Source organism: Acomys minous (genome assembly GCF_964271855.1).
Source record: "Acomys minous genome assembly, chromosome: 11".
NCBI lineage: Eukaryota > Metazoa > Chordata > Mammalia > Rodentia > Muridae > Acomys > Acomys minous.
Window position 1 is genome coordinate 35,361,016 of NC_140492.1, and position 13,860 is coordinate 35,374,875.

General features: G+C 37.9%; 1 protein-coding gene across 3 annotated transcripts in view; it reads left to right on the top strand.

Annotated features, from left to right (window-relative positions):
• Window positions 1–13,860, top strand: part of EPHA6 (EPH receptor A6) — an 896,620-nt gene that overhangs the window by 873,490 nt on the left and 9,270 nt on the right. For all 3 annotated transcript variants that reach the window (XM_084801064.1, XM_084801065.1, XM_084801067.1), the window contains 2 exons: window positions 922–1,115; window positions 13,348–13,497. In XM_084801064.1, coding sequence (XP_084657190.1) covers window positions 922–1,115; window positions 13,348–13,497 — 344 coding nt within the window. The remainder of the gene's footprint in view (window positions 1–921; window positions 1,116–13,347; window positions 13,498–13,860) is intronic.

The following is a 13,860-nucleotide window of genomic DNA, read 5'->3' on the forward strand; positions in this document are numbered from 1 at the left end:
TGAGCTCTACCCTGACCATATACAGCTAGCCACCACCATGTCCTACAGACAGAGCCTCTCCCTTGCTAGATAATTGACCTAGTGTGTACTCAGACCCAATGCTCCTCTGTTTTTATACCTTTAGTTAGCTTTTCATGTTCTGGACAACCTTAGGACTTAAGGAAAAACAATTTTACTGCAAGGTCAGTGTCAGACTGAGATAAAAACCCAGTCAAGGAGGAAGAATAAAAAAGGCTACAAAGGGAGAGTAATGGGATTTAAAAAACACACTGACCCTATTGTAAGGAGGATGAAAATGATTGAGAAACCTTCCTGCTTGTCACATACAGTTTGCACTAAATGTATCCATAGCATGCTTCCCTTCTGCTGTTGGCATCAGGGTTTCAGACAGTCAAGCAAAGTTACAAAGAAGTCATGTCTTTCAGAGGAAGGATAGCAGGGTACCAAGAAGAGACTTGATACCCTATGAGCATATACAGGGGGAGGTAATCCCCCTCAGTCACAGTCATAGGGGAGGGGAATATGGGGAGAATGGGAGGGAGGGATAAAGGGGAGGATACAAGGGATGGGATAACCATTGAGATGTAACAAGAATAAATTAATAAAAATAAATAAAGAAAAGAAAAGAAAAGAAAAAAAGAAATCTCACATCAAAAAACAAGAATATGATAATATGATGAGACTTAACTACATGTACATCAGAAATGCATGCTTGAAGCATATTTTCTTCCCAGCATAATTTCTACCAGCAACTCCTGTTCAGAACTAGTGAGTTTGCCTTTGCTTGAGCCCCGTGTGTTCATCTTAAATAGTTTTGACACTTATCAGTATATTTAGTTTGTACTGCTTGCAGATAAAGATGATACGTACATCTTGTTGTCACCAAAAGTAAGAGAGTGATCTGTGTATGTTTGCACTTAGGTTATTCTGTCCATTGAAGAAGGTTACAGGCTCCCAGCTCCGATGGGCTGCCCACCGTCTCTGCACCAACTGATGCTCCACTGCTGGCAGAAGGAAAGAAACCACAGGCCAAAATTTACTGACATCGTCAGCTTCCTTGACAAACTGATCCGCAACCCCAGTGCCCTTCACACGCTTGTGGAGGACATCCTTGTGTAAGATGCATAATGTTGGGTTTTTTTCCCCCTGACAATCATAGATTCTTTTCAGGCTACAGGCAAGAGCAACAGGCAGAAGGAGTGAGTTTGCCTCAGTAATTGTCCAATTGGCTACTCTGTGTAAATCTTATTTTATTTATCATTTATTAACATGAAAGAAAAATGTGGACTTTTCACTAGGAAAAAAAATCCCCTTCTTTCCTCTCTCTATCTAATCCTCCTGCATTACTTTATCTACATTTATTTTATGTGAATATTTGATTTTCGTATGCCTTCCTTTATTGATCCTTCACTATCTTTATAAGTAGGATTTGTGTGCATGTGTGTGTGCCCTTTCTAATTTCTTTCCATTCTATGTTCCATCTCCCTATTTGAAATGGCAAGCAAGATGAGGTGATTTGTGAAGCAGCAGAAGTGAGGATATTCCCTGATGGTCTGATCACACTTTGCTGTTGTTACTTTCCTCCCCCGAAATCAGAATAGGGCAGGTGATGAGAAAATGAAGGCACTCACATAGCATTTTATAACCTTCAATAGAACTAAGAAAATATACTCACTTCTCACTGAAGAGCAATGAGAAGGGAGAGTGGAAGCAAAAACATCCTCATCTCTTTCTGAAATATTGCACTTAAAATATCAACGATGTCTTCTTTTAGACTAGATTATAAATAACCAAAGGACACCTTCCTGAATCACAAGATGGCCACGGGATATGCTGGCATTCAACTGTGGGCCAGAGGTTCGAGTCAGTATGGGGTTTTAGTAACAATAAGACTAGGCTCTTTAAGGGCTATTTGAAACAGACCTCTTTTCACAGCATAGCACATAAGGAGTTCACCTCTAAATCACTAATTGGCAGCCTCAGCAAAATGAAGCCAAGCATGAAATAGGTAGTGATTCAACTATTGCTGCAGCCCGTCTCCTCTTAGCAGTAGCATAGGAAGCTGTAAGGAGGAGAAAAGCACTTCAGATTTTACCACTAAGGCAATGGACAGCCATTGAAGGATGTTTACGCAAGAGAATGATATAATTACAGTTGTACTTCGGGAAGACCACTCGAGTGTTCATTTATACTATGGATGCAAAACAAGAAACAAGATTGGAAGCAGAGCCACAGATGTTCTCTTCCACACCATAAAAGTTCAAGGCCTAAGTTATAAAATGAAAATAAACTTGAAGTCAGAAGAAAAGAGAATAGATTTATTGTTTGGCAGCACACAGACACAATATTAATGTGTTTGAGTCCCTGAATAAATATGGAAGGAAGAAGCATGAAGTAGATATTTATTAGGGTTTTGTTTTTGTTTTTATTTTTATTTTTATTTTTGTACAAAGTGGGTCGTATACTTGCTAGAGGAAGAGAAACAAGATTTGGAGCAGAAATGAAATAATTTTGGGCATTCTGAGTCAGAGATGGCTTTGGGACAGTGGAATAACAATTCCATAGGTATATTCATAGGTTGAATTTGGGGTAAAAGAGCTGAGCTACTGGACTAGAGAGCAGTTAAGAATACATACCACCTGTATTGTCCTTGGCTGGTACCTTAGTTTGAGCAGGACCCCTGGGCCCAAATCTGCCTATCATAATGTTCTACTTGTAGGTTTCTAGAACCCTCTGGATCCTTCTACTTTGCTATTCTCCCATGCTTCTCTTATTCAGAGTCTCAATGGGATGTCCTCCCCTGTGTCCCAGTTTCCTGGTAAGTGAAGGCTTTCATGGGACATGCCCCTTGGGCTAGTATGCAGATATAAGTGAGGATACACCATTTGAGTCTTTCTGCTTCTAGCTTAACTCACTCATTATGATCAGTAAACTTTAAACCCCTACCCAGATCTAGCCAATGGTCAGAACAGTCTCCATACCTGAGTGGAGAGTGGGATATGATTTTCTCACGTACTCTGGTGCCTCACATTTGACCATGTCCCCTGGAGAGGGAGACCTGGTGGCACTCAGAGGAAGGACAGCAGGTTACCGAGAAGAGACTTGATACCCTATGAGCATATACAGGGGGAGGTAATCCCCCTCAGGAACTGTCATAGGGGAGGGGAATAAGGGGAAAATGGGAGGGAGGGAAGAATGGGAGGATACAAGGGATGCGATAACCATTGAGATATAACAAGAATAAATTAATAAAAAATAAAAATTAAAAAAAAATACATACCATTCTTTAGTCAGTTTCTAGTACATACACAGAGCAGCTCACCACTGTCTCAAACTTGAGTTCTAGGATATACAACCCCTTCTGGTCTCCATGAGTCTCTACACTCATGTGCACACACACCAACACATAGACACTCGGCAGTATATATATATGTCCCTTGGGCTAGTATGCAGATATAAGTGAGGATATACCATTTGAGTCTATATATATATATAATATATATATAATATTTTTCAAATATCTCGGCTTTGTGTGTATATTTGAAACTGACCAGCATATAGATTATAACTGAAAGCATTAGCATATTTAATATAAAGAATGCAAATAAACAGAAGGCAGACACGTAGAGCACCAAGATTTAAGACACAACCCCAGAAAACAATAACCAAAGGAGACTGAAAAAGAAGAGGCAGACTGACGGCAGCACAGGAAACAGATGGAGACACATTTAAAGCCAAAAGAGGCTACTTCAAGGCATGTGCTGCCGAAGCCCACACAAAGCTTCAGTAGACACAAAGTATCGAGTACGTCCGCTGGATTTAGAGTGAGGTACACAGGTTCATAAACAGCCTCAACACGGACAATTTTTTTAATAAAATGTATGAGGCAATAAAGAGGGAACCCAAACCCAAATAAAGATCAATACATAGTGATAACTTTTATTTCCAGAAACCAGTCTCCTATAAGCAAGATAAGTAGAGAAAAAATGGTTCTTGATTTGGGCTTTTATATTTTCCTGAAAATACAGTGTCTGTGCTGATCCCCTGAGAGAGCGTTGTATGGAAACATACTACAAACTAAGTCTACCTTCATGAGAGAGGCCATCATATCACACCCCTAAGCCCAAATCGTTTCCGCTCAGCTCCTTGTGACACAAGGTCAACAGACTACTTAATAGTGGCCATAGCAAAGCTAACTGTGAAGTAGCTAAAGTCATCAGTTTAATAGGCAGATACACCAGTATCCTGACTACATTTTGAGACTGTGAATAATCATCATATTTGTAAAATACTCGGGAAGAATCTCAAATCAGAAAAAAAAAAATGAGAAAAGGATACAGAGGTCAAGGCAGATGGAGGGTCCTGGTTGAGGACCAGAGGTCTGTGATAAAATGACCGCTATGCTCTGAAGAACCCTGCCATACACGGGCCAGGAATTCCATCCTTCATATAAAACCATCAGCTTGGTTCGGTTCCAAAGTCTGATCTGTCTGGAACAGATAGAAATTTCTGTGAGTGATTTTTCTATTCTTGTTCATGACAGAGACACATGAACTTTTTTTTTTAAATGTATTTTTGATTGAGAAACAAAATGAAGCCGCGTCCACAGGATATTATGCCGGAGACTTATCATTATTCTTGTCATCACAAGGGCCAGGATGACTTTTCCTTGTCTTGTCGCTGGGTCCATACTCCTAATACTATCCACACCCTCTGTTTCCAATCCCAGAGAACTGAGGCACTTTAGTGTAAAGAGATTGCCTGGCTGGCTTTGTGTTTATAGAAGGATGACGAGCACCTCCATATGAGACGCTCATCCATCTCCCAAGTTGCAAGAATGCATGCCCGTCCTAGATTAATGTTGGATTAAGGAAATGTGACCATTGATCTTTGCTGCTCAAACATGTCAGCTGGAGAGATGGCTTGGTGCATAAGAGTGGTTGCTGTGCAAACATGGGCATCTACATTAAAAAAAAAAAAAGAGCCAACTATGGCTGCTTGTGCCTCTAGCCCCAGCAGAAGAGTTGGTGAAAGCAGAAGCTTTTAGCCAGCCAGCGAAACCAAAGTAACAAGATTCTGATTCAGTGAGAAATCCTCTCTCAAGGCAATAGGGCAGAAAATGTGATTTAGTGTCCTGCTCTAGCATCTGCATAGCCACGCTTATGTGCATGCAACATCCACACACCCATGCACACATGCACATACACATGCATGGGCACACTCACGCACATACAATAAAGAACCTGAGTGTGTAGTGCACAGTGACTCATCCCCTTTTCTCCAATGTCCCCAAGCTCCAGGTTTCTCTCATTTCCACACCAACACAAATGTCATCCTTTCACTGACTACATTCCCATGACGTCATCCTTTCACTGACTACATTCCCATGATGTCATCCTTTCATTGACTACACTCCCATGGCTTTTATTCCACTCTAATTGCCTTTTTCCTCAAGAATTCACCTGACACTCTTGACAAGAGTAATAAGTGGAGGGGAAATTAAGATGACCAAAGAGAATGGGGAAGGCTCTGAAACTCACAGTTTAATAGTTTTATGTCAGCAAATTAGAAATTTTGTAAATCCCATTGGTAGCCTTTCCTTGCAAACAACTGAGTGTCTGTAGGAAAGATATTGATCCAAGCCTCTCAGGATCGGGAAGAGTGCTTCTCGTCATTGTCTCCTGCTGACTTTCCTCTGCCTGAGGCTTCCCACAGGCATATTCACATTTCTGTAGAGCTCCAAGTACACTATGTGAGAAAGTGTATGGTCATATATGAGATCATGGTAATGTCCTTAATATAATGTCCTTAGATGCAACTAAATCCTACATAGATTTTTTCAAAATTACCATCTTGATAGAGGTGGGCAGCCTTCCCTAAGTTCATTATCAAAGCACTCTCACTAATCACTTTACAATCATTTCCTCTCAAAGAGTTGTCACATAGTACGCAACCCATGGCAGGATGGGTTATGTGCAGAGGAGCATTTGAGTCAATGCCTGACCGTACTCTGTTCCTTCCTTCTATTTGTTCTCTTTCCTACGACTCTCAGCATCGACCTTGCAGTTCCCGATGCCAAGTAGGTATAATTCTATAGAGTCCAGGGATGAATCTGGCTGTCTGAAGCTGAATAGTACAGAGTGACCTGACTATCATACAGTGTCCTGTCACTAGGCCCTACCTACTTTCCCCACCCTACCACATCTTATTGCATATTCATTCTCCATCCTTTCCAATGCTCTAGGCTCTGACATCTACTAAGCTTACCAGGTGACAGTCAGCTTGCTGCTGCACATTTTGGCAGAGCTGCCATGCAATACGTAATAATATTCCTAGGTCTTAGTGTATATAGGTCACTGGTAGAGCCCTTGCTTATCATAAGTTGATGCCTAGTATCCCAAAAAGAAAAAAGAAAGCAAGAGAGTAGAGCAGGGTAACATTTCCAATTCTCTTCTAAGACCTCTGCAAATCAGTGGAAAACAATTCTTTCACAACTTTGTGCTTTTTAAACATCAGTTCAAAGACGGTATCTGGGAATACACAGCAATTGCTCAGATGGACAATGCTGGTCCATAGTACTCAGTGGGGTTATCAGTCATGTTCTGCTCAAGCCAAGGCACATTATAAATATTCTCACTATGCACTGGGCCATGATTAGGCATCTTGTAAACCTATAGTTCTTAGGAACATTGACTATTATTTTCCTTAGTACACACAAGTGTATGGTTGAATTTTCTTTTCTTTTTTTTTTTTATGGTTGAATTTTCAAGCACTTATTTTGCAATGAATGAAGAAGTGAGAGAAACAGTCACACCAACACTGTAATATTTCTGCTTCAGAAAATGATGAGAAACTTAAGGCCATATATCACTACCATCTTACATTCACTTAATAATTTTTGACAATTTAATATACAATTTCCATCCATTTTCAACAGATTTTTTTTACAACACTGCAAAGACAATATGTAATCAAAATCTAGAAAATTGTTTATGTCCATATACAAGTCATTTACAGAGGGGTTTGTTTTGATTTTTGTTGCTTGTACTTTGTTGACATTTATCATACAGAAATAACTGCCCGGTCGAACCTGTGTAGAAATTGCACAATAATCAGCTTTGTGGAAGGAAGATAGTCTATGAAGCATTGATCAGAAGGTGTGAAATTCCCACTGCCCATTAGAAAATCCAAACTGAATGAGCTGCAGGCACAAGATAATTATAACACTTGCCTATACTGTGGTAATACAGATCCACATGCTGATATGAACAGTAACAAGTAGTGCCACTTGTTGAGACTGTACTGTGCGCTAATCATTGTACCTACTGGGGACGTTCATCACTTCTTTCTTTAATTATCACTACTACAGTTCCCATGCCTCAGCCAAGGACAGGGAGACTCAAAGAGGCTGTTTGTCATAAGAACGCAAGAAGTAATCATTAGATTAGTAACAAGGTCCATCAACTGCAATGTCCATACTCAGATAGGCTACACAGTATAGCATGACAGAAAATCTCCAGATGTTCCCAGCCCTGCAGTGTTATGGACATATGAGTATAAGAGTATACTTTTTAATTTTTCCAGTTACATTTTTCTTTATGCTATTTATATGAAGTCTTATTGAAAGAGTTCATAGATGAAGTTTATTTAAAAGCCTCTTAAATGTTTTGGTTGTAGCACAGCCCATCGCTTTATTTTTTTCCTGAGTAAATACAAAGATGAGGGAGCATACACACTCCCTCATAGAGATAAATAGCAGATATATAGTCATGTATTCCCTAAGCATCCTCTTGCAATGTGCAGGCACTTGAAGGATGCTAGTTGAAAACAGATATAACTACTACAATATAGAGAGATGAGGAAAATATGGCAAGAACATAGTTCCAGAATTACATCCTTAGGCGTTTGTACAGATTGAATTTTCCGGTGCTGTGCACACCTATGTTGCTTCTCTCTCCTTGCAATGGCAGACATTACTAGCCATCATGACACTTTCCTGCTAAGCTCCCGTACTATGCTGCTGACATTGTTTGTATGGTGCTGGGGATCAATGACGCGATGATATATTAACAGCCACTGTCAATGCATTGCAGCCGTGTGCCATATGACATTTGTTTTACTCTGGAGTATTTCGTCACAAAGGGAATTTTTCTTTGAGGTCCAGTGATCCATTAGTCTCACTTTAGGGACCATGTGCCTGGTACTTTACTCAGAATTGTAAGAGATTACTTTAAAAGCATTACCTCTGTCACAATTTATCTCTCCAGGTATTCATATCTACAATTTTAACTATTATTCCTGTGTGTTTTTCTAGTTATTAATCTTATTATGCATATTAAGTAATCTGAACAATCAAAAACAGAGGAATTACTGAATACAATCTAATAAAAATTAATGCCTCCATCTTAGCACAGTTAAGGATCACACTGCAAATAATATTCATTCATTACCCATAACTATTAAGCAGAGGCAAGATATATTACATGCTTCCAAGCGTTTGGTACTACAGGATCTTTTGAGTCAAATCATGCTTTAAATTTTAGTCTGAAAAGTATTCGTTAATTTGTGATCAAGTTAAATAATAGGCTCTACTGAAAAGAATGCAATGTAAAATCTTGAAAATTTGAAAAATACAGTCTTTTGGTGACTGTATAGTGTATACATTCGAGTGCTGGTCTATGAATTAAACACGTATAGGGAATAAGCATCGAGTCATGAGAACTTCATATGAAATTGGTAGTAGTCCCTAGTACTGAGAATACAGGTGTGAGCCGCTACATGCAGCCTACAATATAGACTTTTAAAAGTGCGAGCTTCCAACTGTGCTATGAAGATGTTTCAGGTGAGAAGGTGAGCAACACCACTCACCGCCAAAGATGAGAAATTTCCACAATCTCAAAAAAACAAATAGGCTGAATTTATCACTGTGCAGGTTTGATGAGAAAGGGCAAGCATTGCTTATTAGGGAAGGTTGTAGAGAATTATGTGAGGGTGACAGGGCCCAACTCGGAAAGCCAGAATGTAGCACCATTTTTCAACATCAATATAAAATAAAGTGAAACAGAAGTTACTGCACAGCAGCTGTGAACAATGTGTAGCCCTGACCTTACTAAATCAAGCGCAGGCCAGCTGCCGAAAAGGCAGGGAGATAACTTGGTTACTAACGTGTGTGCAGGAAAGGAAAGTATGACATCATGAGGTTTAGAGAGCAAGTGTGGATGCTTTTCAATGAGGAAATGGGCCATTTCGTCATTAGTTTTAAGGGTGTTTGTTTTCTCACAGTCTTTCTATATAAATAGCAAAAAACTAGCAAATCACGTTTCTACTTACCAGTTGCACCAAACTGTAAAATCTCAAGAACTACTCCACTGTCATCTCAGTGTTGAGAAAGAGACTCCCCTGACTTTACTTGTGCATCAGGAAGAATCTGAACTAAGTGTTGAGGTGCATGCCTATAAGCCCAGAACTCTAAAGGCTGAGGCAGGAGGATTGTGAGTTTGAGGCCAGGCTGAGCCACATAGTGAAATTCTATTTCAAACATAAAGAAAAGCAAAGAAAATAAGAAAGGTATATGAATAGGAGAGAAATATCACTTCAACTTATTTTGTTCCATTTTAGCAAAATTATTTAACAAGTCATTGGAGTTATGAGAGCCTTATTTTTCTGAATTAAGACATTCACTTTTCTAACCTTAGTTATGCTAATGGTCAATAAAGGTGCCCTAATCTTTAGAGAGTCAGTGTGTGAAATACAGCAGTATTTCCGAAAAGATATGCTACAGACATATAGACATATGATGAAATAATTCAAGAAAATTATGCAGAAGCTAATTTGAATCCTTTCACATATTCAGAGTGCGTGCTTAACAATTGGAGATTCAGAGGAATGCTGTCATTTAAAAATCTAGTTAAGGTGCCTCCTTAGCGCAATCGGTAGCATGTCAGTCTCATAAAAGTCTAGTTAAGTCTGTTTGCCACAGTGGTACTTATTTAGTATTTCATACATGTATTTTTTATTTGATGATATTTATTAACATATATACAGCTAAGAAGTTTGGAAGAAACATTGTAGCAATCCAGCATCTGTCATCAGGTGCTACAATAGCTTTAAAAATCTTGGGCATGATTTATTTCTGTTTTGTGTAAAATTGTGAGGCACTCTACTATTAACCAGAATGAAACAACATGCAGTTAAATAGCCTCATCATTATGGTTTAGCTTCCAGAATAGGAATTAGAAATATAGTAGAGTTGAATAGGTTCTGTTGTTGTTTTGGTGTTTTGTTTTGTTTGTTTGTTTTTGTTTTTCCTGACAGGGTTTCTCTGTGTGTTTCTCTGGCTGTCCTGGAACTTGCTCTGTACACCAGGCTGGCTCCAAACTCACAGAGGATTGCCTCTGCCTCCCGAGTGCTAGGATTAAAAGTGTGTGTCAACACTGCCTGGCATGAACAGTTTTTTTTTAAATTATTATTAAGGGAAGCCATAATCAGTATACGGTGCAATGTACACAAATATCTTTTACATATAAAGAAACCCTCTGTCTTTTCCCATTATTTCCATTTATACTCACCTTTGCTCTACACTGGAGCTTAGATTTAGAAAAAGAAAACAAATCAGTGTAGCAAAGAATAAAGCTAAAGGAAGGAACCCTAGGTCTTTAGCAGGGACTTGGTCCTGCATTGCACATAATGTGTGCTCCTAAAAGACTTTAAAGGAAAGGTAAAGACTGCTTAGGATTAATTTTGATCGTAAGTGTCTTCAATTTTCACCTTAGAACCTAATGCTTACTCCCATGTATATTTTATCAGAAAGATACCAATATTCAATAGCATGTATAAATCCATAAATTCTTCCTTCATAGGGTTTAGCCAAGTATTTTACATATTATGAGATTCTAGTTCAATTTGCACGGTTGAAGTATTGATGGCAAAAGCTTGATGAAATATTTAAAATATTGATGATCAAATTATGGTCTACAAATATTTTCATTCATTATAAAAAAAATATTAAGGGGTATGGAGAGATGATTCAGCAGTTAAAGAGCACTGCCTATTCTTCTAAAGGACCTAGGTTCAACTCCAAGCATGCAATGACATCTCACAATTGTCTATAACTCCAGTTCTCGGGGATCTGAGAGCATCAAACACACACACACACACACACACACACACACACACACACACACACACATACACACACACAACTAGGCAGAATACAATGTACATAGGATAAAAAATAAATTTAAAAAATTAAAAATATTAAGAACAAAATAATTTAAAGTTGGGCTAACTCTCAGTGTCTAATAAAACAGTTTAGTCATTCACTTGTGGTAGGAACATCTTTTGTTATTTAGTAAACACTGATTTGAATCAAATTATATACATATTTTTAAATCTCATTATTTCTTCACTAGATAATGTGAGTTCTGTATCTAAGAATGTTTAAAGATACATTTATTGTAATGCATCTATTATTATTGAAAACATTTTCCTACCAAGTATTTTTACAAACATTAAAAATTTCCCATAATCCTATGTTGCCGCTCTATTTGGCAGATGAACCTGGGGAGAGTAGAGCCTTAAAATAAGATGGACTAAAGTCTCATGCAATAGCCAGCTTTATTCAGGGTATCAGACTACTTATATTCTGAGGGTATTCTGAAGGTTAAGAAATGTCAAATGAGACAAATTCACTTCAGTTGTATTCAACCACGAGGGCAAGGTCACATGAGTTTAGGTTGTACCTGTGGTTGGAAACACCATTCTGCGTAAAGCAGGTAAAATACTGGGTAATCTAAAGTAAACTGGATCCTATTTACTATATCTGGGAGGTGCACGAATAAATCCATGCTATAAATGAACAGAAGTGTTAAAGCTATTTTTATAAAATTGTGTTTCTCAGTTTCTCCTTTAACCTGGCCATCACCCAATTGAGACTCTATTATTTTATATGTTTATCAGGCTTTATAGCACAACCCTGAACCGTTTTACTCTATTCTTACCTATCTAAAATAGTTTGACTTCCTCCCAGCATAAATTCCTGAGATTCTTGCACTTTATGGCATTCTTTTCTCCAGCTCCTTGCTCCTGATCTCTCCTGGACCTTTGCCTGTGGCTCAATCCCCTACTTGCTCCTCTAACTCCTCCTCCCCTAGAGGACAGGAAGTCCAGCCCTATTTACCCCCTGCTCAGTGATTGGCTGTAAGCTGTTTTATTGGCATGGGACAATTGAGGAGCAATGTTTACCCAACATTGGGAAAGGGGAGTCTCAGAACAAGGATTTCAACCAGATATCAAATCAGCATTTGAATTACACAACAACCTTATTCCTACACGGAAGTCACAAGACTTGTTTTGTTTACTTGGAGCTTTCTCACAAGCTCTCAGAAATCTCCTCATATGGTAGCACTGTGTTCTGACGCTCCCTTAAGAAGAATACTAATTTTTTTTTACTAGAACGATTTAAGTACAAAATCCCAGCTTATTTTACTATAATTTTTAAGATTAATTCTTCTTTTCTTCTATTTTATTTCTCCTAAGTTTAGCTAATATATGTTTGCTGTGTGTAAACATTATATGTGCATACATATCTTTATACAGATATAGTCACACAAATCTTTCATAGCCTTTTCAAAATCATGTCTTCATATTATTCTTATTCTTAAATTATAAAAACATTCTCAATTAGAATGCTTTTTGCATAGATTGTATTACTCTTTCTAATTTAATATCTCTCACTACTCTATTCCTTAACTGATTAGCCCATACTTCATTGATTTTTGCCTTCATATCTATGTTTTGAGCTAAAATACCCATACACTGTGCTCAGATATATGTAAATCCCATCTGTGCAACTAAGTGCTATGATACCAGAAATTATTTTTAAATAAGACTATTATTTTGAATATTTAAGAAACATAATTTGAATTCTGATCAACGATTTCATCATTAAAAGGAAAATCATCACAGCAAGTGTGGGGCATAAAAGGATATAGCTTCCTAACAACTCAGAAGTGGTAAGCATGAACAAACTGTTACTCTCCATGCAGAGAGAGTGGGTAGACAAGGCTTCAAGTTTCAAAACAATTTCATGGAAAAAAAAAACACAGAAAAAAAAGTTTTCTAAGGATATATCAAGTGTAATGCCTGTAGTGGCAAAAGACAGAAAAAGTCAAAAGAAATGACTGATTTCTTAAGTTTTTCTAAGTATTTGCTGAATAAGACAGAAAATTAAAGTTCATTCAAATGTAGGATAAAATATTAGATATAAGAATATTGTAAAAGGTGAAAATAAAAATGACTAACTCTGGCTTGTCTGGGTTTTAAATGTTGTATTTCCTTTCCCTGTAGAATACCAGAATCCCCTGGCGATGTTGCCGAATACCCGCTGTTTGTTACAGTTGGTGACTGGTTGGATTCTATAAAGATGGGACAATATAAGAGCAACTTCATGGCAGCAGGTTTTACAACGTTTGATCTGATTTCAAGAATGAGCATCGAGTAAGTCATTCTAGGCTTATTACTGTAGTTAGATATTCTGCTCCTAAAATTTCAAACTCACACAATCAAGAACTCCTTTCCTAAGGCTAGTATGTGATTTCTGCCGTTCCTGATTATCATTCCAGCAGAAGCTGGAAGTTAGACTTTTAACTATTACTCCTTCAAAGAATATTTGTAATTCAATAGCTTTTTGACAAAGTTGTAAATGTTTTCAAAATGCATATTGATCTTATTCGCACTGTAGATACTAAATAGACAAGGTGTTTGTTGCCTTAGTAAAGTGTTCGTGCATATACTAATAGTGCATAATCAATTTCTACTATCTTCATTAAATCAGTCTACTGTTACCATGCCACATTAAAG